The sequence below is a fragment of the Carcharodon carcharias genome, chromosome 32 (assembly GCF_017639515.1).
Source record: "Carcharodon carcharias isolate sCarCar2 chromosome 32, sCarCar2.pri, whole genome shotgun sequence".
NCBI classification, from domain to species: Eukaryota; Metazoa; Chordata; class Chondrichthyes; order Lamniformes; family Lamnidae; genus Carcharodon; species Carcharodon carcharias.
In genome coordinates, this window is record NC_054498.1 from 27,103,858 (window position 1) to 27,131,585 (window position 27,728).

The 27,728-nt window shown below is 45.7% G+C and overlaps 1 protein-coding gene across 1 annotated transcript in view; it reads right to left on the reverse strand.

Annotated features, from left to right (window-relative positions):
* Window positions 1–25,484, reverse strand: part of LOC121272105 (nuclear receptor ROR-alpha A) — a 301,155-nt gene extending 275,671 nt beyond the window's left edge. The window contains exon 1 of the mRNA XM_041178549.1: window positions 25,350–25,484. Within this exon, the coding sequence (XP_041034483.1) occupies window positions 25,350–25,380 (31 nt within the window). The 5' untranslated portion in view covers window positions 25,381–25,484. The remainder of the gene's footprint in view (window positions 1–25,349) is intronic.
* Between the last annotated feature and the right edge of the window lie 2,244 nt (window positions 25,485–27,728).

Sequence of the window (27,728 nt, forward strand, 5' to 3'; positions counted from 1 at the left end):
GAGTGAGAGAAAAAGACAGAAATAGAGAAGGACAGTGGAGACAGAGAATGAGAGACAGCAAGACAGAGACAGAGAGAGATGAGACACACAGAGAGAGAGAGAGATAGGGCGAGAGATGAGAGACAGAGACAGCAAGGGATAGACGAGACAGAGACCAAGAAGATGGAAAGACAAGGAAACAGAGAGAGAGAGAGAGAGAGAGAGAGGGAGGGTCAGAGAGAGAGGCAGATAAGGCCAAAGGCCTTGGAAAGAGTTTTAGACAGGGTCAAAGAGAGAGAAAAAGAAACTGAGACAGAGAAATCGGGAATGTATATGTGAGGTAGGGGGAGTGTGTGAGAGTGGGAGTACCTTAGGGAGATAACAGAGGGGAGATTTCACTTCACAGCTGAGTATCCAGGCGTACAGTAAAACTTCAGTAAATGGGCTTTATTACACTGGGGAGAGGGGGGGTGGTTAAGGGGGGGGGGTGAGCTGCTTTATTAGAGAGGGGGTGAAAGGTGAGGGTGTATTGCAGAGAGAGAGGGCAAGGGGTGAGGAGCGATGGGGTGAGCTATTGTCATACTGACACTGCAGGATATCTGTAAGGAGCAGACACAGGCTGTCTTCTGACTACTCAGAAGCAATAATTAGAACAACACTGAAGGGGGGAATTTTGCAGGATGGGGGAGAATGTATTCCTCCCAACCCCAGTCGAAATGTTAGTCAGCGCCATACCAACTTTACCTCTGGCTGCCTCGCAGTGATAATATGCCCAGGGAAGAGCAGGACTTCCATCCCCAAGGACAGCAAGTCTCGCCCCCACTACCCCCCCCCCAAAGCTGCCGGCGAAACTGATTGGTTGGCAGCTCTTTAGTCCCCAGCAGTGCCACAACACGGTAGTGGCCACTGTTGGGACTGCAAGAACTGAAGATGGAGACCCAGCTTCAGGTAATTCCAGACACATTGGTCGGGGACGTTTTTGTGACCTCAGCATGTGTGGGTAGGGTTTTAGAGGCTAGGGGTGAGGCACAAAGGGGGGAATGTTGTCTTGGGGCTGGCAGTGCCCCCAATAGGCATAGGAGACCCCCCCGCCCCCCCCAAAAGAAATTGCTCCCACCTCCTCACTGTCACCTTTAGCCTGTGAAGCCAAACCTGCCGCTCTACTGGGCTTTCCCATACCTCCCCCTGCTGCCTGTGTTATCGGTGGAGGTGGGGTGAGGTCTTCTGCTGGCCCTTAATTGGCCACTTAAGGGTCGCAATAGGCCTAAGGGTGGGCAGGCTGCCTGACACCTTCCCCACCCACTGAGACACGGGGGACGGGCAGGAAGGCTGACACGCTGCTTTATTTCTCCTGCCTTCAAATACGCCAGTGGGAGTGGGGGTGGGGGTGGGGGTGGGAGAGGCTGTGAAATTCACCCCCTGGGGTATCAGAGCAACTAAACTATTACAATGTTCAAACAGCAAACGGTTTAGACAAATGTTATAGCCGGACACTGAGGGCGACAGCCGGACCCTGGGGGTGACAGCCGGACCCTGGGGGTGACAGTCGGATACTGAGGGCTACAGCCGGACACTGAGGGCTACAGCCGGACCCTGGGGGTGACAGCTGGGCACTGAGGGCTACAGCCGGACACTGAGGGCTACAGCCGGACCCTGAAGGCTACAGCCAGACACTGAGAGCTACAGCCAGACTCTGGGGGCGACAGCCGGGCACTGAGGGCGACAGCCGGACAATGAAGGCTACAGCCGGACACTGAGGGCTACAGCCGGACACTGAGGGCTACAGCCGGACACTGAGGGCCACAGCCGGACCCTGAGGGCCACAGCCGGGCACTGAGGGCCACAGCCGGACCCTGAGGGCGACAGCCGGGCACTGAGGGCGACAGTGAGGCACTGAAGAAAACAGCTGGATACCACAGGAAACAGCTGGATTCTGCAGCTCACACTGGTGCATTTTCAAAACATGTTTGAAGCCAATGTGTCAGGAATGAGAAATCTTCCCTGTCTCCTCATGCATTCCACTGTCAATTAAAACAGATCCATCTTTTCATACAGAGCTAAACTGTAGACACTGCGATGAACTGGACTGAACACAGTCAAGAGGGTTTTGACTGGTGTTGGTGTTCTAAGAGAGACTGCTGCCATATTAGAGCTGCAGGCTGGTTGTTTACTGCTGGTTCCACACTCAGTGCTCAGTGCATGTAATTAAAACTAGTCACAGCTGTTCCTACTCTGTTCTCTCCCTAACCAGCAGCAAATTGAAATGCTTTCCTTCACGAGATGCTTATCTATTCTAATGTGAACACAGTTCCAATAATTAATCGCCAAATGAGAGGAAACGCTGTGTGGAATTGAGTGAAATGCTACCATTCCTGTGTGTCTGTGTCACACGAGTAACAGGTGAGTGATAATTTTCACTGCAACTCCATGGGGCTTCTGTCTCTCTTTGTCTCTGTCCTTTGAGCTCAATTTACTTTGCTAGACTCTTAAGGAAACAAAAGCCAGTTGAATAAAAAAGAATTGTGTTCACAGAGATGACGCTTCAGCTATTACGTGTGCCCCTTTAAGAGATGCAGCGTTACTGGAATTCACCCCCCCCCCCACCCCCCCGCCCCCCAACAACCCCTAAGGACTGCCTCCCAACAGGAGGCCTGCTACAGACTCAGAGCCTGTCAGCCCAACTACAAAAAGCCAGCTGGGCAGGTGCCAGGAGAAACAGAACTTCCACAGCGGATCTGCCCTCGCCCATCGGCCAGTTTGGTGCTGGGGGTAGGGGGTAGGGGGTAAGGGGAGGGGAGGGGGGTGGGGGTGGTGATGTTTAACCATTGAAGAGTTTACAGCCACTTCCAACCAAAACACAATCCATGCTGGTCCTTGCTTCCAAGTGCAGTCTCAAATTTACCATGTGTCTTCAAATAGAGTATTTTAAAAAGACATGCTTACATATTAAATCATTTTACATAGTAAATACTATCATCTTCAGCTGCTTCATCACAGATGTTTGGTCAGAAGAAGGGATGTTCGCTGATGATTGCACAATGATCAGTACTGTTTGTGACTCCTCAGATACTGAAGCTGTCCATGTCCAAATGCAGCAAGACCTGGACAATATCCAGGCTTGGGCTGATAAATGACAAGTGATGTTCACGCCATACAGGTGCCAGACGATGATCATCTTGAACGAGAGAGAATTTAACCATTGCTCCTTGACATTCAATGGCAGTACCATTGCTGAATCCCCCACTATCAACATCCTGGAGGTTACTATTGACCTGAAACTGAACTGAACTAGCCATATAAATATTGTGGCTTCTACAGCAGGTCAGAGACGACGAATCTTGTGGCGAGTAACTCATCTCCTGACTCCCCAAAGCCTGTCCACCATCTATTAGGCACAAGTCAGGAGAGTGATGGAATACTCTCCACTTGCCTGGATGAGTGCAGCTCCCACAACACTCAAGAAGCTCGACACCATCCAGGACAAAGCAGCCCACTTGATTCGCACCCCATCAACAAGCATTTACTCCCTCCACGACCAACGCACAGTAGCAGCAGTGTGTACCATCTACAAGATGCACTGCAGTAACTCATTAAGGTTCCTTCAACAGCACCTTCTAAACCCACTACCACCTAGAAGGACAAGGGCAGCAGATAGATGGGAACACCACCACCTGGAAGTTCCCCTTCAAGCCACTCACCATCCTGACTTGGAAATATATCACTGTTCTTCACTGTAACTGGGTCAGAAAACTGGAACTCCCTCCCTAACAGCACTGTGGGTGTACCTACACTACATGGACTGCAGCGGTTCATGTTAAGACTGACAATCTAAATCGGTTGTCAGCATCATTTTTAGCACGCTGAGCATTATTTAGCAAATGTTGTCCAATCGCGGAATCACATCTAATGTTGGACACTGTGTTTTGAGTTTTGCAAGCACAGGCTGGTTGGGTACGGTCTGTACCCTGCCCTTTGTGAACAGTGGCTGGGGTGTGCTGTTTGATACAATCCACCAGTCTCTGGGACGTACAGTCTATATATCTAGCATCACACTGACTCTGAAATTCATATACCACATTACTCATTTGTGTGATAGGCAGAGCGTCTTTTTGGCTTGACGGCAGCTTCCTGTTAGTGGCGGATGTCACTCGTGCTGATGCTGCAGGGTAGCAGTGTGAAAAAGCTAGCTTCACCTGTTGCATTTTTTAGATACTTTGCCCTTCCAGAGTAATCTGATGGTAAACTGGGCACTTTTCAGGGCCGAAAGTGACGGCTTTAAGTTCATTCATGAGTTTGCATAACATACAGTGTGAAATGATCTGATCAGGGTGGCCATTATCCCACAGGATGCCTTTGATGCTCCTATTTCAGCATCAAGCTTGCGCAGTGAGCAAATGGCTCAGGCCCTATTTACAAGGTTGCCAATAAACCAATCTTATAGCGTGTGGAGCTGTAAGAATCCCAATGCATGTCTCATGGAACCCAGCAAAGATCTTAGTGAGAGCTGGGCCTAGAGGGGTCCCATGGAAACACCATCTATTTGGACATACGTAGTGTTATTAAATCTGAATTCAACTGCGCAGATTGCTGAGTTCATAAGTTCAATGAATGCTGATTCATGCAATGGTGGTGGGTCTACATCGCCATGGGATGCAGCACCAATGTCTATGGCTTCCTTAAGTGGAATATTGGTGGTGTTTCCATGGGACCCCTCTAGGCCCAGCTCTCACTAAGATCTTTGTTGGGTTCCATGAGACACGCATTGGGATTCTTACAGTTCCACACGCTATAAGATTGGTTTATTGGCAACCTTGTAAATAGGGCCCGAGCCATTTGCTCACCATGCAAGCTTGATGCTGAAATAGGGCCAAAGGCATCCTGTGGGATAATGGCCACCCTGATCAGATCATTTCACACTATAAATCACACAAACTCATGAACGGGCCTAAGGCCATCACTTTCAACCCTGAAAAATGCCCACTCTACCTGAGATTACCCTGGAAGGGCAAAGTATCTCAAAAACAGGTGAAGCTAGCTGTTTCACGCTGCTACCCTGCAGCAGCAGCACGAGTGATATTCGCCACTAACAGGAAGCTGCGTCAAGCCAAAAAGACGCTCTGCCTATCACACAAATGAGTAATGTGGTATATGAATTTCAGAGTCAGTGTGATGCTAGATATATAGACCATATGTCCCAGAGACTGGTGGATTGTATCAAACTGCACACCCCAGCCATTGTTCACAACAGGCAAGGTACAGACTGTACCCAACCAGCCTGTGCTTGCAAATCTCAAAACACAGTGTCCAATATTAGATGTGATTCCACGATTGGAAAACATTTGCTAAATAATCCTCCGTGTGCTAAACATTATGCTGACAACCAAGTTAAGATTGTCAGTTGGGCTCGCAATGTGGCACATTGGTGTGTACTGGAAGCTACATATATTAATACACAGGGCCCTGTCCTTTATAGACAGAAACAAAATGTACACACATTACACCTGTTTCAGCTAAACAAAGGAGGTGACAGCAATTCACTGACTCACTCCTCAGGGAAATGCCTTGACCAATCAAGGTCAAGCTGCTGGTTTAAACTTCAAACAATACTTGGCAATTAACTGTCTGTCACCATCAATTGGTGCATGCTCCATGGCAATGCCTCGACTGGAATCCACTTGCCAACCAATTAGCACTCTCTTCACATACAATATGAATTGTTGTTTTCTGCTTATATTGGTGTTCTTGCGAAGTCTCCTGATGAGTGCAAGTCAGAAAGCTTCAACATCTCTCTTTTTTGAGCAGAAACAAACATGTAATTCATATTAAATTGTGACACAGTTTATTAAATTAAGTGAACTGTACAAAGATACTTTTAACCACAATCGAAGTGTTTTTAAAGCTGTCAATTTCATTGTCCTCAGCATCCGATGCGAAGAGTGACTGTATCTTAAACTCCCGCACACCTTCACCACGCAGCCTGTATCACCGACTTGACCCCGTTATAAGGTTCCGGTAAGTAAAGCGTTTGTTTGTGGAGTGTGACTATTTATTTTAATTATTTCATGGGATGTGGGTGTCGCTGGCAAGGCCAGCATTTGTTGCCCATCCTTAATTGCCCTTGAACTCAGTGGCTTGCTGGGCCATTTCAGAGGGCAGTTTGAAAAGTCAATCAACATTGCTGTGGGTCTGGAGTCACATGTAGGCCAGACCAGGTGAGATTTCCTTCCCTAAAGGGCATTAGTGAACCAGATGGGTTTTTACAACAATCGATGATGATTTCATGGTCGCTGTTACTGATACTAGTTTTATATCCCAGTTCGTATTTATTGAATTTAAATTCCACCAACTGCCATGGTGGGATTTGACTCTGTGTATCTCGAGAGCTAGCAGGCTAGCTCTCTGAATGACTAGCCCAGTGACATTATCACTGTGCCATCTCCCTTCATAACATGTCATGGCTCGAAAGCTGAAAAGGCTGTGGGGGGTGCGGGGGCTGGGGTGGGGTGTGTGTGGTCAACTTATGCCGAGCATATACATAAATACGATTTTTGGGGGCCAGGAAAATGGGCTTGGCTTATACCCTGGGTCAACTTGTACACTGTGATCAATGGTCTAATCAATAAAGAGCCGTCAGCATATCTCTCCATTCACTGCATCTCTGCGAGCTGCTGTCATTCCTCCCTCTGTCCAGTTTCTGAAGTTATCCAGTCTCTCTCCGACCTGGCTTTGCTCCTTCCTGATGTTTCACCTGCCACTTTCGCCAACTCCAGACCGTGCCCTTCCCAGCTGACACACACTCTCTCCATTTCCACTTCAGCTATAAAAGCTCGCCAGCTGCCGGGGATCCGATTTTCCCATGGGACTGATTGGTTAGTTCTTCACTCTGTCCGGCTGATTCTAAGGACTCTTTGCCAGAGGCCACATTTCAAAGCTGTAAGCCTCTTCTTGTCAGTCTTACTGAGGGGTCCAGCTCTCACACCCATACAGTGCAATGCTCCACACCAGGGAATTTGCAAATTGCTTCCTGCAGTGCAGGCTGGCAATGGATGCCCTCCATACTGCATTCAGCTGATGAGTTGCCGTGCAGGTAATTACAAGCCTTTGTGTGGTTTCAGTGCTGCTATCCTCATTTGTGGTCACTTTCGATCCTGGGAATTGAAATTGATCTATGTTTGCAATGGTTGTGGATTGAGTCACCACACTAGGTAATTAAGAATAAAACCAGGCCAGTACTGTTCTACCCATAGAAACACTACCCAGAGGCCATGCACTGAACCCTGGTCCATATAAACTGCCAGAGCTCACCCACTGAGCTTAGGCATCAGGATATACTTGGTGTTCAGTAGGACTGTTGGGTGACTGAAGTCACCAGGAATGAAGCTCAATCATTTCTATCCTGGTTGTCTCTGGTGCATTATGTGTATCCTGACAGGTGTGTATCCTCACAAATGGTGATAGTCCTCTGAAAGACAGAGCTCCCAAGTGTTACTCAAACAGAGGCAGCTTGGAGGACTCAAGCACGTCCACAGGACAGAGGGCAGCTGCATACCCAAGGACCTTCTGTATGCTGAGGTAGCTGGAGCCAGATGACCAGTGGGGTTGCCCAAGGCTCCAATTCGTGGATGCTTGCAAGCGTGACATGAAGACCTTCCACATTGTCCATCACGCCTGGGAGTCACTGGCTGGCAAAAGAGGAAAATGGCAGCACCTCCTGTGGGGGTTGGTGTGCATTACCATGATGACGAGTGCTGCTACAGCAGCTTGGCAAATAGCCACCAATCGAAAATAATAACCCACACGGTCACTCAGTAGCTTCAAGTGAGGCGCTTGTGACAGAACCTGATTCTCAAGGATCCGGCTCTTCAGCCATCAGTAAAGATGAAGACCATGAAGACCCCGCCCCACCTAAATAGATTGTTTGCTGCGTGTCCGTCGTCTCTCATAGATGAAAGGATTTCATCAACAGCACGACTGTTAATTCCCCACTGCAATGCTAACAATCTGTTGCTTTGGGTTAGTTTTATGGGAAACTTGAAACAGTCGATGAACAGCCGTGTTTTGAGTTTTGAGGATAAACGTGGTGATCTCATGCCCAGCCCTGAGTCATGTTCAGAGGATACACAGGCCTAGCCGCGCATCACCTGAGCCTGAAGGAGGCTACTTGTGCTTAAATTGTCCACTTTTATTTTAGGTATTATTAATTTTTGTTACCGGGCCCCTGACCTGTGCTCCTTTCCAACATTGGAGAGTGTGATTGATGAATGTACTCAGTGGCTCCATTATAAAAATAAATCAACATCAGTTTACGGAGCCTTGGCTCTGACAAAGGCTGTCTCACCTAATCATTTCTCGCTGAATTTTCACTGGCTCTTCCATTCAAAACCTAAATCATAGAACCACAGAAGGAGGCCATTCAGCCCATCACATGTCTGCTGGCTCTACACTCTTTCAAAATGACTTTTTCAAATATCTATCCAATTAGATTTTAAAAGCTGTTTTGGATTTTGCTTTGACCACTGCTTCTTTTCAGACATTCCATAAATAACCTTTTATGCTGACCTGTCTACGTTCGAAGTATTAATATTAATGTGGGACGGGGGTCATGTACAGACCAGGCCAGGAATATGAACCATTTGGATTTTTCCAACAGATTTTATGGTCATTTTCTTGCTGCCTCCCCACAAAAGACCAGACTTGGAAATTCGATCCTGCAACTTACCTCGGTGGGATTTGAACTTATGGGGCTGAATTTTCCCAGCCTGGGAGATATTGGAGGGTTAGAGGTGGGGGGTGTGGTGGCGCTGGGAAAAGAGGGGGCAGCCATATCGGAACAGCTCCCAACACATTCCCTTTGCCAGGTATCTTTCCCAGGGTAGGGCTGTTGACAGGATCGACTTCTACCCCCATCCAGGTGGGCAGCCAATTAAGGCGAAGGTCCCATTTATGGGCAATTTTGCGGTGTCGCTGGAACTTTTCCAGCAGCTGATGGTCCCTCACTGCGCGTGCAGCTCACAAGCTCATTGCAGATGACCCCTCCCTGCAGCCAGGCTGGGGGGGCCATCAGAGCCCCAATGACAGGGCAGCGTGGCTGAAAAGCCACAATCACAGCCAGATCCAAACCCGTGGACGAGATTCCCCTCCCCCACATCCCAAGGTCTGAACTTCCAGAGTCTTCCGTGCCATGCTCTGTTGAGGGGACCCCGTGGTCTCTGACCTGCCTCAGCAGCACTGACCTCTCCCGATGGAGCTACCAAGACTCCAGAGCTGCCAGCCTGCCGACTGATCCTGTAGCATTGGGGGCCCCGCCTGCATTGGGACAGTGAGCTCGGAGGCGGCCAATCAGGAGGTTGTCTCCCAGAAGTCTCGCTGTTGGCAGGTGCGGGCTTGGGACTCCCACATTGTTCTGAAGCCCGTGGGAAAATCCAGCCAATGATCATTGGGTTAGTTATTCCTGTGACTAGGCTACCCTATCCATACAGGAATCAGAAACAGTGGACTGATTGAAGATTTTCAAAGGAAAGGAGATAAATATTTGGAAGGGTTGGTAGTAAGAGCAGAGGATTGGATTGAGTAACATTTCTTTCCAAGAGCTGGCACGGTCACAAAAGGCTGAATGGCCTCGAGACTGGAAAGTGTTCTAACTCTATTAACTAGAGAACTAGATCAGCCAGGTTCTGGGCAACATCAGTAAAGTAAGAGCCTCTTCTGATAGGAATGACCAAGGTTGAAACACCTCTAACTATCTGTGTGAATTGAAGCTTTTACTTATTTTATCTTCTATTATTCTTGCAATTTCTGCTCCCCCTAATCTGTCCTCAGTACTTTATATCTGGAGACACCACTAACAGCTTCACATTGTGTACCGGTGTGTGTTAAAAACAAAATGAATATCAGTGTCTGAATAATTGGGCCTTTGAATTTAAAGCTTTAATAAAATGATTATGTGCATTGTTAAGATCTAAAGCATTTATTGTACCTGAGAGTCAAATGTATTGCTTCAGACAGGAAAAAAACGCCATTTGTCTTAATGCTCGATCGAACGAATAAATCCTTCATTAGGGTAGGCTACAGGCCTTTTGAAAGTTCCTCTGCTCTTTGTTGGTGTTTTCTCCTGGCTTTCTCTCTCCCTATACCTTCACTCCTTGCTTGGGCACCAGGCACCCTCAACAACCTTCCAGAAGACGTTATTATTTGCAGAAGACACCTCCCTCTGGGGAGGTGGTGGTGAAGTGCTATTGCCACTGGCCCTAGTATTTCAGAGACCCAGGGTAATGCTCTCGGGACCCAGGTTAGAGTCCCACCTCAGCAGATGGTGAAATTTGAATGAAAAGTTTGATGGTGACCATGAAACCATTGTTGATTGTTGTAAAAACCCATCTGGTTCAATAATGTCCTTTAGGGAAGGAAATCTGCCATCCTTACCTGGTCTGGCCTATATGTGACTCCAGACCCACAGCAATGTGATTGACTCTTAAATGCCCTCTGAACACGGGCAATTAGGGATGGGCAATAAATGCTGGCCTAGCCAGTGACACCCACATCCCATGAACAAATATAATAAAAACAATCTACACCTGAGCCAAGGTAACTATTCTACCATGGTGTACGTCACATTCAATCACAAACCTGACTTTACACGATATCCACATCTATGGATAATAATCAGGAATGGGAGCCCATACGAACCCAAGTGTGCATGGGGCAACTGTACTACTCTTTTTTTGTATTCATTCAAGGGATGTGGGCTAGGCCAACATTTACTGCCCCTCCCTAATTGCCCTCACTAGTGTCACCTCATCTGAGATCAACAGAGGCTAGAAATTAAACCTGGGGTCTTTTAAGTTTGTGTAACTCAACTGCTTAACTGCATTAGCCACACAACCCATCTGGAAATGTATCTCATTACTTAAGAAGCAATGTGTGTTTCCGAGCTACAGTAAGTTAATGGTGTTGATCCTAATAACATACAGTTTTCTTACTCCGCTCCTCTAGGTCTACTCACTTGTTGCGTTGCTTGCTTTGGGAAAGTCGTCATTTTTTTGGCCATCTGAAACATATTGAAGTCTAAGCAGTATTCACCCTCTCCACCAGACCCTGTGGCAGCACTGCGTACAGCTACAGGATTCACTGCAGCAATTTTCCAAGCAAGCCCCTCTTCCCGACCTTTGTTACCAGGATGGGCCATGTTGTGGCATGTCATCACTTCCAAGTTCCACCCCACCGCAGCTCATAGACTTGGACATATTCCTCCATCGTCACTGGTTCAGGAGCCTGGAGCTCCCTCCCTAACAGCACTGTGGGTGTACCTACACCACAGGGACTTTTTTAATTCCTTCATGGGATGTGGGCATCACTGGCAATCCCTAATCACCCTTGTTCAGAGGGCATTTAAGGGTCAACCACATTGCTGTGGATCTGGAGTCCCATGTAGGCCAGACCAGGTAAGAACTGCAGATTTCCTTCCCTAAAGGGCATTAGTGAACCAGATGGGTTTTTGTGATACTCGGCAATGGTTTCATGGTCATCATTGGACTTTTAATTCCAGATTTTTATTGGATTCAAAATTCACCATCTGCCGTGGTGGGATTCGAACCCAGGTCCCCAGAGCACTGCCCCAGGTGTCTGGAATATTAGAGCAGTGACAATACCACTATGCCACCACCTTCCAAGCGGTTCAAGAAGGCAGCTCACCACCACCGTCTCAAGGGCAACTAAGCCATAAATGTTGGCCCAACCCTCACAGAAGAAGTAAAAATATATATGACAGGATTGAACATATCACTGCAAAACTTTGAAGCCAGAGATGAAGCAAATTGATAACTTAATATGAATCAGTTCACTGTGCTTGTATAGCTATCGCTTATATAGCTATCGCTTGTACAGTTATCGCTTATATAGCTATCGCTTGTACAATTATCGCTTGTACAATTATCGCTTGTACAATTCTTGCTTGTACAGTTATCGCTTGTACATCTATCGCTTGTACAGTTATCGCTTGTACAGTTATCGCTTATACATCTATCGCTTGTACAATTATCGCTTGTACAGTTATCACTTACAAACAAAACAATGACCTTCCCCAGCTTCCTTTATGCAATGCCATCTAGATGTGCTGCCCATATATGGAGGGTATATTGCCTTTCATTCACAACTCTTAATGTTATTCCTGTTTCTCATTGACCAAAGCATTCTCTGATTCCTGAGGCTGCTTACAGCACACGTTATGTTAAACACCCACACCTGCATTTCAGTGTTTCAAAGGTAGTATTTCTTCCTCTTGAGCATTTCTCCGATTGCATCTTAGTGTTGTGTCATCCTGGCTCTTTATAGTAAAATAAATAATGAAAATAATGCAAAACTCCCAACAGATTGCATAGGGAGAAACCAATAAAAAGTTCAACGACATTACTGCCTCGATTACTGCTAAGATTACTGTTACAGTTACAGCTATTGTTCTTGTCACGAATACTGGCACAATTACTGGCATGTTCCCTGTTCATCATTGTCGTTGGAATCCTTCCACTGGCCTAAGAAGATGGACGTGTGGCAAATCAAATCCATTGGGAAGGGATAGCTTCATATGGTGCATTTTTACTGATGGTTGAAGAGACCAATCTGTGACAGGCAGGTTCTACCACAAATGCCACATACGAAGTGGTTATCAGGCATCGTTGAGGGTTGTTATTTTCAGTGCTGGCTCCTTTTGCCAAGCCACTGATCGTCATGGTGGCGCACAAGGGTCCACAGACGATGTCACCATTTTCCTCTGTCTTCAGCTCCTGTCTCCCAGGTGCGAGAATCGATATTTGGGGCCTCATGTCACACATGCAGGTGTCCTTGAAGTGGAGCTTTGGGTGTCTTACTCATTGTCTGCTTCCAGCTATCTCACCATAGAGAAAATCCTTAAGCATCCAATTGTCTTCCGCTGTGTGAACGTACCTGAGCCAGTGACGTCATCTCTCCTTGATGAGTGCCGGCATACTTGGGAGCCTTGCCTTTGAGAGGACTCTGCATTCCTGATATTGTCTACACATGAGATGCCCAGAATGGGCCACAAACAGTGAAGGTCAAGTTTCCTTTCTTGATTGTGGTAAATCGTTCATGTTACACAGCCATACAATTAGGTACTGAGAACACAGGGCTTATCAACCAGCATCACTTTGCCTGTTGTGATTATAGCTATGATTCTTGTCTCAATTACTGTTACAACTACGACCATGATTACTGCCATAATTATTGTCATGATTAGGACCACAATTACATCTGCATTTACTAACATTTTTCCTGCCACAATTACTGCTATGATTACTGACAGAATTACTGCTGAGTATTACCACAATTGCTGCCATGTTTTGTAGCACAATTACTGCCACAATCTCTCCAATGATTACTGCTACAATTACTGCCTCAATTACTCAAATGATTACCGCAATGATTACTGCACTGATTACAGCTTCAGTTATTGCATTAATTACAACCACAATTTCTGCAATGTTTACTGCAATGATTACTTCAATGATGACTGACATAATTACTGCAATAGTTACTGCCACAAAGAGCTTGGCCTAAATAGCCAAGTGGTTATGGTACTGGGTTTGTAATCCCAAAATCAAGAGTTCAAATCTCACAATGGCAAACTATGAAACAATGTAACTTCATCTGAAACAGATGGAAATGGGTTTGTACTCGAAAGAGTTACTGCCACAAGTTCTGAAATGATTACTGCCACAATTACTGCCACAACTGATGCAATAAATACTGCCACAATTACTGCCATGTTAACAACCAAAATTACTGCAGTGATACTGCCACAATTACTGCAATATTACAGTCATAATTACTGAGGTAATCACTGCCACAATTTCTATCACATTGTATTATAACCACTGCGATTACTATCGAGATTCCTGCTACAATTAGTGGCACAACTAGTGGGTTCTGCCTCCTTGTCTTGCCCCATGCTTGCTGTTAAGTTGGGCCCCTCAAGCTATGTAACCAATTGTCTCTCTCAAATGGAGAGAGAGATGCCTATGGTCCCTCGTCGACTATGGCTAATTACCTACCTAGCATCATTCGACATGCCATTTAAGGCTGTATTACCTTTTGTGTGTGACAGCCTTCCCGAATGGTAGAAATGACAGCAGCTTTTATTGTGTCTGATGAGCAGAGGTCTGAAATCCCTATCAACTTATACTGTATTCAGCAAAGTTGATTTGATTCCTGACACAAATAGATCAAATTTTTAAATAATTTATTTTTCATTTGTCATTGTTAATCCTTCTGGAATTCATGGGTGGACAGCTTCGAGAGGCTTTTCTCTCCACTGAAGGACCACACGCTCGATTCACATTGTACAATCCCAATCTCCAATTCCAGACAGTTTCTTCAAGAAATGTGGCCAATTTGAATTAAATTGAAAATAATTTTAACTCGGGTTGATGCATAGCACATTTCCAGTGAACTATAACAAGAGTGGCCACTGACCCTGTTGAAGCCAATCCCATTGGTACTCCAACCCTCCCAGAAAGACCCATTGCTCTGTTACCATAATTCCACCATCAAAGCTCTTTGCTCTGGTTTATTTTTTAATATTCGTTCATGGGATGTGGGCATCGCTGACTAGGCCAGCACTTATTGCCCATCCCGAATCACCCTTGTTCAGAAGGCCAACCACATTGCTGTAGGTCTGGAGTCACATGTAGGCCAGACCAGGTAAGGATGGCAGATTTCCTTCCTGAAAGGACATTAGTGAACCAGATGGGTTTTTACTACAATTGACAATGGTCATCATCAGACTTTTAATTCCCAATTTTTATTGAATTCAAATTTCACCATCTGCTGTGGTGGGATTCAAACCCGGGTCCCCAGAGCATTACCCTGGGTCTCAGGATTATTAGTCCAGTGATAATATCACTACACCACCACCTCCCCTGAAGTACCTTAATTCTAGCATCAATGCCCATCTCTTTAGTACCCTAACTCTTCCACTGAAGCTCGTCCGGTACCCTGTGTCCCTATTACTGGTTTATTGAAGGTGCATAAGATGGGGAACTGATTATAGACACTAAGATAAAAGCAAAAAACTGCGGATGCTGGAAATCCAAAACAATACCTGGAAAAACTCAGCAGGTCTGACAGCATCTGCAGAGAGGAATACAGTTAACGTTTCGAGTCTGAATGACTCTTCAACAGAACTAAGGGAAAATAGAAAAGAGGTGAAATATAAGCTGGTTTAAGGTGGGGTGGGACAGGTGGAGCTGAATAGATGGCCAGTGATAGTTGGAGATAGTCAAAAGATGTCATAGACAAAAAGACAAACAGGTGTTGAAGGTGGTGATATTATCTAAGGAATGTGCTAATTAAGGGTAGAAAGCAGGACAAGCAAGGTACAGATAGCCCTAGTGGGGGGTGGGGTGGGGTGAGGTGAAGGGATTGAAATAGGCTAAAAGGTACAGATAAAACAATGGATGGAAATACATTTAAAAATAATGGAAATAGGTGGGAAAAGAAAAATCTATATAAATTATTGGAAAAAAGTAGGATTGGAAGGGGGGTGGGGATGAAGGACAGAGTTCATGATCTAAAGTTGTTGAACTCAATATTCAGTCCGGAAGGCTGTAAAGTCCCTAGTCGGAAGATGAGGTGCTGTTCCTCCAGTTTGTGTTGAGCTTCACTGGAACAATGCAGCAGGCCAAGGACGGACATGTGGGCATGAGAGCAGGGTGGAGTGTTGAAATGGCAAGTGACAGGGAGGTCTGGGATTATAGACACTGACTTCTTGTCCCTGGAACCAGGGCTCACGTTAAATATGTTCTCTGTCTCGTGGCTGTAAGGTTCCAATGGGAAGTATTTGGTACTAATTGACCAGGTTGTGGGCAAGTGTTGCCCTGGTGAGTTGAGGGAGCTCTTTGCTGAGGCTGAGAAATAGGGTTGAGGCAGAGGGGAGGAATCTTGGCTGAATGTCAAGTGTGTTGTTACTGCCACAGGGCTGCTGCCTCTTGCTGAAGTCTAAAATGGAAAAGGGGAGAGGGGAGGGAGGTCTTCTTCTAGTAACCATAACAAAATTAGAAACCTGTTTGTAAAGAATAGGTTTGTAATTCTGCTGCAGCTAATTCAAAGGGAAGGCCTCCTCTCACTCGCTCTATTGTGTAATACACAGAACTTTCAATGGCAACTAATTGATCAGCTCAACATTTAAACCAAATTACCAAAGCAGTGGGTATCACATTCCTGCCAACATTGAGTAACTGTGTATCCTTAACACACAAGCACTTACATTTTATAAAGTGTATTTATCATAGAAAGCTATCCCAGGCCTCTCCACAGAGGGATAATGAGGAGCCAAGAAAAAAAGCTATCAGGAGTAACGGCTGAAGCTTGGTCAAAGTGGAATTTCAGAAGGGTCTTAAAGGAAGGAGAGGGTGGTGGCGATGTGGACAGCGAAGACAGGTCTGACCCACAGGCACCATGACTTTCACCACAGGCCGGGCAAGGAGGCAGGTCCTGAGTCCAGCCCAGCCAGAACCGCGATTGAGTCCCTTGGCGTTGGCATCGATCTGATCCACATCAGCTGTACAGCTGAACGAGCCAACCAGCACCCCCCAAAAGAGCCCGAGTTGCTGTGGCAACATACACTTTCCATGCATGTGGTAGTCTGGAGCTATGGATAGTGATGGTAAAGGCTCCAATTTCTTTTAATCAGACAGCTGACCAGGAATCTCTCCCGCTCTTGCTGCCAGTCATTGGCGTGTGCTGGAAGGATTTACAAGTTGATACACAACCTGTTTGGCCTCGTTATGAGTGCAAATTCCTTGGCCACTAAGTCCTGGAGCGATACTTGAACCTAGAGGAACTCTACCGACTGTGCTCCAAGACGCCCTGTGCAGAGGTTTCAGGGTTCAACTCTAGAGGACAGGACTGCTGATTGGGTTGAGGAATGGAGAGCTTGGAGAGAGGTTTGTAGTAGAGGATAGAGAGATGGAGATGGCTGAGGCTTTGAAGAGAATTAAACACAAGAATGTGAATTTTTAACTTAAAGCATTGGCAGACCGAGAGCCTTTGTATGGTAGGGAGAGCAGGACAATGGGAGCTGTTGCTTGTTTGCCTGTGACTTTGAGAACCTGGGGTTCCATTTGTTTAACAACCAATACATCCTCAACAATCCAAATACATCCCCAACAATCCAAATACATCCCCAACAGTCCAAATACATCCCGACAGTCCAAATACATCCCCGATAGTCCAAATACATCCCCGACAGTCCAAATACATCCCCAACAGTCCAAATACATCCCCGACAGTCCAAATACATCCCCAATAGTCCAAGTACATCCCGACAGTCCAAATACATCCCCGATAGTCCAAATACATCCCCGACAGTCCAAATACATCCACAATAGTCCAAGTACATCCCCAACAGTCCAAGTACATCCCCAATAGTCCAAATATATCTCCAATAGTCCAAATACATCCCTGACAGTCCAAATACACCCCCGACAGTCCAAACGCACCCCCGACAACCCAAATACATCCCCGACAATCCAAATACATACCCAATCGTCCAAATACCTCCCCGACAATCCAAATATATCCCCAATTGTCCAAATACATCGCCAACAATCCAAATACATCGCCAACAATCCAAATACATCCCCAACAATCCAAATACATCCCCAACAATCCAAATACATCCCCGACAATCCAAATACATCCCCGACAATCCAAATACATCCCCGACAATCCAAATACATCCCAGACAATCTAAATACATCCCCGACAATCCAAATACCTCCCCGACAATCCAAATATATCCCCAATTGTCCAAATACATCCCCAACAATCCAAATACATCCCCAACAATCCAAATACATCCCCAACAATCCAAATACATCCCCAACAATCCAAATACATCCCCGACAATCCAAATACATCCCCGACAATCCAAATACATCCCCGACAATCCAAATACATCCCCGACAATCCAAATACATCCCCGACAATCCAAATACACCCCCGACAGTCCAAATACATCCCCAATAGTCCAAATACATCCCCAATAGTCCAAATACATTCCCGACAATCCAAATACATCCCCGACAGTCCAGACACATCACGACAGTCCAAATACTTCCCTGACAATCCAAATACATCCCCAACAATCCAAATACGCCCCGATAATCCAAATACATCCCCGACAGTCCAGACACATCCCGACAGTCCAAATACATCCCCGACAGTCCAAATACATCCCCGACAATCCAAATACTTCCCTGACAATCCAAATACATCCCCAACAATCCAAATACGCCCCGACAATCCAAATACGCCCCGACAATCCAAATACATCCCCAGCAATCCAAATACATCCCCAGCAATCCAAATACATCCCCGACAGTCCAGACACATCCCGACAGTCCAAATACTTCCCTGACAATCCAAATACATCCCCAACAATCCAAATACGCCCCGACAATCCAAATACGCCCCGACAATCCAAATACATCACCGACAATCCAAATACATCCCCAACAATCCAAATACATCCCCGACAATCCAAATACATCCCCGACAGTCCAAATACATCCCTGACAGTCCAGACACATCCCGACAGTCCAAATACATCCCCGACAGTCCAAATACATCCCCAACAATCCAAATACATCACCGACAAACCAAATACATCCCCGACAATCCAAATACATCCCCGACAATCCAAATACATCCCCGACAGTCCAAATACATCCCTGACAGTCCAGACACATCCCGACAGTCCAAATACATCCCCGACAGTCCAAATACATCCCCAACAATCCAAATACATCCTCGACAGTCCAAATACATCCCTGACAGTCCAGACACATCCCGACAGTCCAAATACATCCCCGACAGTCCAAATACATCCCCAACAATCCAAATACATCCCCAACAGTCCAAATACATCCCCAACAATCCAAATACATCACCGACAATCCAAATACATCCCCAACAATCCAAATACATCCCCGACAATCCAAATACATCACCGACAATCCAAATACATCCCCAACAATCCAAATACATCCCCGATAATCCAAATACATCACCGACAATCCAAATACATCACCGACAATCCAAATACATCCCCAACAATCCAAATACATCCCCAACAGTCCAAATACATCCCCAACAATCCAAATACATCACCGACAATCCAAATACATCCCCAACAATCCAAATACATCCCCGACAATCCAAATACATCACCGACAATCCAAATACATCCCCGACAATCCAAATACATCCCCGACAATCCAAATACATCCCCGACAGTCCAAATACATCCCCGACAGTCCAAATACATCCCTGACAGTCCAGACACATCCCGACAGTCCAAATACATCCCCGACAGTCCAAATACATCCCTGACTGTCCAGACACATCCCGACAGTCCAAATACATCCCCGACAGTCCAAATACATCCCCGACAGTCCAAATACATCCCCGACAATCCAAATACATCCCCTACAATCCAAATATATCCCCAGCAATCCAAATACATCCCCAACAATCCAAATACATCCCCAACAATCCAAATACATCCCCAACAATCCAAATACATCCCCAACAATCCAAATACATCCCCAACAATCCAAATACATCCCCGACAGTCCAAATACATCCCCGACAGTCCAGACACATCCCGACAGTCCAAATACATCCCCGACAATCCAAATACATCCCTGACAATCCAAATACATCCCCGACAATCCAAATACATCCCCGACAATCCAAATACATCCCCAACAGTCCAAATACATCCCCGACAATCCAAATACATTCCCGACAATCCAAATACATCCCCGACAATCCAAATACATCCCCGACAATCCAAATACATTCCCGACAATCCAAATACATCCCCGACAATCCAAATACATTCCCGACAATCCAAATACATTCCCGACAATCCAAATACATCCTCAACAATCCAAATACATCCCCGACAATCCAAATACATTCCCGACAATCCAAATACATCCTCAACAATCCAAATACATTCCCGACAATCCAAATACATTCCCGACAATCCAAATACATCCTCAACAATCCAAATAAAACCCCCGACAATCCAAATACATTCCCGACAATCCAAATACATCCTTGACAATCCAAATACATTCCCGACAATCCAAATACATTCCCGACAATCCAAATACATTCCCGACAATCCAAATACATCCTCGACAATCCATATACATCCCCGACAATCCAAATACATTCCCGACAATCCAAATACATCCTCGACAATCCAAATACAACCCCGACAGTCCAAATCCATCCTCAACAGTCCAAATACATCCCTGACAGTCCAAATACATCCCTGACAGTCCAAATACATCCCCGACAGTCCAAATACATCCCCGACAGTCCAAATACATCCCCGACAGTCCAGATACATCCCCGACAGTCCAAATACATCCCCGACAGTCCAAATACATCCCTGACAATCCAAATACATCCCCGACAGTCCAAATACATCCCCGACAGTCCAAATACATCCCCGACAGTCCAAATACATACCCGACAATCCAAATACATCCCCGACAGTCCGGATACATCCCCGACAGTCCAAATACATCCCAAATAGTCCAAATACATCCCAAATAGTCCAAATACATCCCTGACAGTCCAAGTACAACCCCGACAGTCCAAATCCATCCTCGACAGTCCAAATATATCCCCAACAGTCCAAATACATCCCCGACAATCCAAATACATCCTCAATTGTCCACATACATCCCCGACAGTCCAAATACATCCCCAATAGTCCAAATACATCCCGACAGTCCAAATACATCCCTGACAATCCAAATACATCCTCAATTGTCCAAATACATCCCCAACAGTCTAAATACATCCCCAACAGTCCAAATACATCCCTGACAATCCAAATACATCCCCAACAGTCCAAATACATCCCGAACAATCCAAATACATCTCGAACAATCCAAATACATCCCCTTTAGTCCAAATCAATCGTCGACAGTCCAAATACATCCCTGACAGTCCAAATACATCCCCGACAGTCCAAATACATCCCCAACAGTCCAAATACATCCCTGACAGTCCAAATACATCCCCGACAGTCCAAATACATCCCCAACAGTCCAAATACATTCCCGACAATCCAAATACATCCTCAATTGTTCAAATACATTCCTGACAGTCCAAATACATCCCTGAAAGTCCAAATACATCCCCGACAGTCCAAATACATCCCCGACAGTCCAAATACATCCCCGACAGTCCAAATACATCCCCAACAGTCCAAATACATCCCCAACAGTCCAAATACATTCCCGACAATCCAAATACATCCTCAATTGTTCAAATACATTCCTGACAGTCCAAATACATCCCCGACAGTCCAAATACATCCCCGACAATCTAAATACATTCCCGACAATCCAAATACATCCCCAGCAATCCAAATACATCCCCGACAGTCCAAATACATCCCCAACAGTCCAAATACATCCCCAACAGTCCAACGACATCCTCGACAATCCAAATACATCCTCAATTGTCCAAATACATCCCCAACAGTCTAAATACATCCCCAACAGTCCAAATACATCCCTGACAATCCAAATACATCCCCAACAGTCCAAATACATCCCGAACAATCCAAATACATCTCGAACAATCCAAATACATCCCCTTTAGTCCAAATCCATCCTCGACAGTCCAAATACATCCCCTTTAGTCCAAATCCATCCTCGACAGTCCAAATACATCCCTGACAGTCCAAATACATCCCCGACAGTCCAAATATATCCCCAACAGTCCAAATACATTCCCGACAATCCAAATACATCCTCAATTGTCCAAATACATTCCTGACAGTCCAAATACATCCCTGACAGTCCAAATACATCCCCGACAGTCCAAATACACCCCGACAATCCAAATACATCCCCGACAATCCAAATACATCCCCGACAATCCAAATACATCCCCAACAGTCCAAATACATCCCCGACAGTCCAAATACATCACCGACAATCCAAATACATCCCCAACAGTCCAAATACATCCCCGACAGTCCAAATACATCCCCGACAATCCAAATACATCCCCGACAATCCAGATACATCCCCGACAATCCAAATACATCCCCAACAGTCCAAATACATCCCCGACAGTCCAAATACATCCCCGACAATCCAAATAAATTCCCGACAGTCCAAATACATACCCGACAATCCAAATACATCCCCAACACTCCAAATACATCCCCAGCGTTCCAAATACATCCCCAGCAATCCAAATACATCCCCGACAATCCAAATACATCCCCGACAATCCAAATACATCCCCGACAATCCAAATACATCCCCGACAATCCAAATACATCCCCGACAATCCAAATACATCCCCAACAGTCCAAATACATCCCCGACAGTCCAAATACATCCCCAACAGTCCAAATACATCCCCAACAGTCCAACGACATCCTCGACAATCCAAATACATCCTCAATTGTCCAAATACATCCCCAACAATCCAAATACATCCCCAACAGTCCAAATACATCCCCAACAGTCCAAATACATCCCCAACAGTCCAAATACATCCCTGACAATCCAAACACATCCCCAACAGTCCAAATACATCCCCAGCAATCCAAATACATCTCGAACAATCCAAATACATCCCCTTTAGTCCAAATACATCCCCGACAATCCAAATACATCCCCAACAGTCCAAATACATCCCCAACAGTCCAAATACATCCCCAACAGTCCAAATACATCCCCGACAGTCCAAATACATCCCCGACAGTCCAAATACATCCCCGACAGTCCAAATACATACCCGACAATCCAAATACATCCCCAACACTCCAAATACATCCCCAGCGTTCCAAATACATCCCCAACAATCCAAATACATCCTGAACAATCCAAATACATCCCCGAACAATCCAAATACATCCCCTTTAGTCCAAATACATCCCCGACAATCCAAATACATCCCCAACAGTCCAAATACATCCCCAACAGTCCAAATACATCCCCAACAGTCCAAATACATCCCCAACAGTCCAAATACATCCCCGACTGTCCAAATACATCCCCGACAATCCAAATACATCCCCAGCGTTCCAAATACATCCCCAGCAATCCAAATACATCCCCGACAGTCCAAATACATCCCCAACAGTCCAAATATATCCCTGACAATCAAATACATCCCCGACAGTCCAAATACATCCCCGACAATCCAAATACATCCCCAGCGTTCCAAATACATCCCCAGCAATCCAAATACATCCCCGACAGTCCAACGACATCCTCGACAATCCAAATACATCCTCAATTGTCCAAATACATCCCCAACAGTCCAAATACATCCCCAACAGTCCAAATACATCCCTGACAATCCAAATACATCCCCAACAGTCCAAATACATCCCCAGCAATCCAAATACATCTCAAACAATCCAAATACATTCCCTTTAGTCCAAATACATCCCCGACAATCCAAATACATCCCCAACAGTCCAAATACATCCCCAACAGTCCAAATACATCCCCAACAGTCCAAATACATCCCCAACAGTCCAAATACATCCCCAACAGTCCAAATACATCCCCAACAATCCAAATACATCCCGAACAATCCAAATACATCCCGAACAATCCAAATACATCCCCGAACAATCCAAATACATCCCCTTTAGTCCAAATACATCCCCGACAATCCAAATACATCCCCAACAGTCCAAATACATCCCCAACAGTCCAAATACATCCCCAACAGTCCAAATACATCCCCAACAGTCCAAATACATCCCCGACAATCCAAATACATCCCCAGCGTTCCAAATACATCCCCAGCAATCCAAATACATCCCCGACAGTCCAAATACATCCCCAACAGTCCAAATATATCCCTGACAATCAAATACATCCCCGACAGTCCAAATACATCCCCGACAATCCAAATACATCCCCAGCGTTCCAAATACATCCCCAGCAATCCAAATACATCCCCGACAATCCAAATACATCCCCGACAATCCAAGTACATCCCCAGCAATCCAAATACATCCCCAACAGTCCAAATACATCCACGACAGTCCAAATACATCCTCACCTTTCCCATCAGAGATCATAAGTTAAGCACTGACATTCAGGGTTCTCATATGGACAACACCCACCCACACACAAACACACACACACACACTCTTACACTCACACATGCACACACACTCCGCTCTCTCTCTCTCTCTCTCTCCCACACACACACACACACTCAGTCCATTACAACATTTGATGCCTTGGAAAACTAAAGAGCAGTTTTACGAGGTTGCTGTCCCAGTTCATCACTTCTCCTGACAGGTGCTCAGGCCAGAGAATAGGCCCTGGGAGTCGGCACACTGGACCAATGATGCTCCTGACCTGACATGCCCAAGATTCTCTGGTTTATATTCCCGTTAAGTGAGACTCTGTGCTGGCAAAATGTGTTCTGTAGCCAATCTCCGGCTTCAAAATATATCCAGGCCATCTGAGTTTCCAGAGTTCAGAGTTCGAATGACAACATGTGAAAATACTGCCCGTTTAGACCAAATAGAACTGACCACGCTTCTCCACAGCTGCGATACAAAGACTTGTTTCTCTCTATGTCTTAATTATATAAACCTTGTATACTGTAAATCATGTTCTGTCTGCTGTAGAAACCAGGATAATAAATAATGCTGTTTCTCAATGTACTGGAGCACCTAAGCCCAAAACCTACCTTTCACTGTTACACGTTTGACCAGGGCAAGAGCCAAAATGATTCACACTCCATCAATCCCTTTATCCTTCTGCCTCCAGGAGTTCAAACTGACAGCAACTACTTGCAGGATTAACAGCCTCAGCCTAATACTGTTTCGGCTCCCTGATTTGGACAACATTACCATCTCCCTGTTACTGCACCAACCGAAAGCCAGTGAGTCCCAGCAGGCGGATGAGATCACAGAGCAACTTCACACACTATTTCACGCACTGGCTGAAAACAGCCAGCTAACCCTAAAAAGGCTGACAGCTCGCTAAAGCATCTTTCATTCCAGGAGCCACTCACTGCAGCCCGCCCAGGAACCCAGGCACCTCGAGAGCTCACAGATTGCTGGCATTCCTTTTCTCCCAATGACTCTCACGTGTACCTTGAAATAAAACTGGATTCCTATTCACCCTGTAATGCAGCTCAACAGGAACTGAGCACAGCAGGACTCAAAGAGGCAAGTCGTCAATCTGAAGATGAACCATCTTTAATCAGGCTGCTTCAGGTCGACATGCTATCAACAGTCACTGAACAGCAGAGGTTGCACAATTTCTACATACCTTTCATAGCTGAACATAAAAAATACATCATTTGATGGCTGCCTGGTCCAGGATTTAGTTTATGCTTGAGTCTTCCTTTGCCTATTTAACAGCTGTGGTCTGCAGCATTGCCTGACAACACCAGCCATCTGAAAATCCACGTGACCCAGTCACATACCCAGTAATCTGTTTAGTCTCCACCCACTGTTGCTGATTGGCAGCGTGGGAGGCTCAATCTACCAACCACTCTGTCTCCCAGCCACACTGCTGCTTACTGCAGTCTAACACAGTCAGCAGGTATGCAGCAAGCGACACCTCGTTCTCTCTCTCTCTCTCTCTTTCTCCATCAGATAGTCACTCACAAACAGCCATCCAACTTCAGTTTTCCTCTCAATCATCTTTGCAATTACTTCCTCTGGGTAACAAGAGAGCTTCTGGCAGTGCAATGATAATATTACTGCACTCGTAACCCAGAGAGGCCTGCCCTAATGATCCAGATACACAAGTTAGAATCCCTGGATGGCAGTGGGCGAATTTAAGTTCAATCAAATAAGTCTGGGATAAAAAGGCCGTGAAACTACGGAATTATTGTAAAAACTCATCTGATTCACAAACGTCCTTTAGGGAAGGAAATCTGCTTTCCTTAAGGTGGTCTCGGATTTGTTTTTGGAATGGGTGGTTTTCTTCCTATTTTGCGCAACTGCAGATGCACAATAGCTTAAAGGGTCCTACGCAGGCACCTTCTGGGCAGCTACAGGGAACGTTGGCCACTTCCTGCTCTGGCACACGTGTGCCCCCAGACCCACAGCAACGCAGTGGACTCTAACTGTCTCCGAAATGACCACAGTGTTCAAGAGGGCAGCTCACCACTTTTTGAGGTAATTAGGGATGGGCAATAAACGTTGGCCTTGCCAGCAACAGCAGCATCCTAGAAATGGATTCAAAGAAAAGCGGGAAATATGAAATTGACTACGATTTGTGCGAGAGATAAAAGCACTCATTTCCTGTTTACTGTAAGTGCAAAGCAATATTTATTGTTGGTCATTCAGTCGTATCAACTTCATTCTTTTCTTGATACCTTCTGTGCTGATTGGATTAACTTAATGGCCATCGAGTTACTGGCCTGTCCTTCAGTTGTTGACAATACTGCTTCCAATATGGATTAGCAGGATTGTCCCCACTCATTGAATAAGATACTGCTTCAAGCCTTCAGTCACATTGGACACAATCGACACTCGTGGGTCACTCCTGGTTCATTCACGCTGAGCACGATTAACACAATGCCTCTTAACTCCCTCTCCACCCCCTAACTCTACATAGAGAGAGAAAGAAGCCATATCCCTCCTGGAGGCTGTTCCATTGCTCAATCCACACATGGCCTACTGAATGATCTCGTCCTGATTTTAAGGTTTTATCCCCTCGTTCTGGATTCTCTTATCACAGAACATGATTTCTCTCTACCCGTCCTGCCCAAAGCCTCGATGAGCTCACACTTTAATTTTCTATACTCAAGGCAATACGAGCCTAGACTATGGAATCTGTTCTCACAATTTAAACCTTTCATGGCTTGGTACCTTTCCGGTAGATCTGTGTTGCAGCCCATCCTAGGTACTTACTGCTGAATAATACTGGCAATTCCTGTGCCAGAACTGCCAGGGATCAGTAATGAAAATACCAGTGTTGTTACTGTTAATACTGTGTTACTATGCACCATCAAGCCAGGGGATTGACCCTGGTTCAATGAGGAGTGCAGGAGGGCATGCCAGGAGCAGCACCAGACATACCTAAAAATGAGGTGTCAACCTGCTGAAGCTATAACACAGGACTACTTGCATGTCAAACAGCATAAGCAGCAAGTGATAGACAGAGCTAAGCAATCCCACAACCATTTGCACAGGTATGTCATGTACACAAATAGCAGGATAAATCTATCTTGGCCAATTACGACCCCATCAGTCTATTCTCCATCATTAGCAAAGTGATGGATCTAAGCTTTGCAGTCCTGCCACATCCAGTCATGAATGGTGATGGACAATTAACTAACTAGAGGAGGAGGCTCCACAAATATGCCCATCCTCAATGACGGAGGAGCCCAGTACAGCAGTGCAAAAGACAAGGCTGAAGCATTTACAACAATCTTCAGACAGAAGTGCCGAGTGGATGATCCATCTTAGCCTCCTTGTGAGGTCCCCAGCGTCACAGATGACAGTCTTCAACTAATTCAGTTCACTCCACAGATGAAGGCACTGGATACTGCAAAGGCCATGGGCCCTGACAATATTCTGGCAATAGTACTGAAGACTTGTACTTCAGAGCCTAGCCAATCTGTTCCAGTACAACTTCAACACTGGCATCTACCTGGCTACATGGAAAATTGCCCAGGTATGTCCTGTACACAAA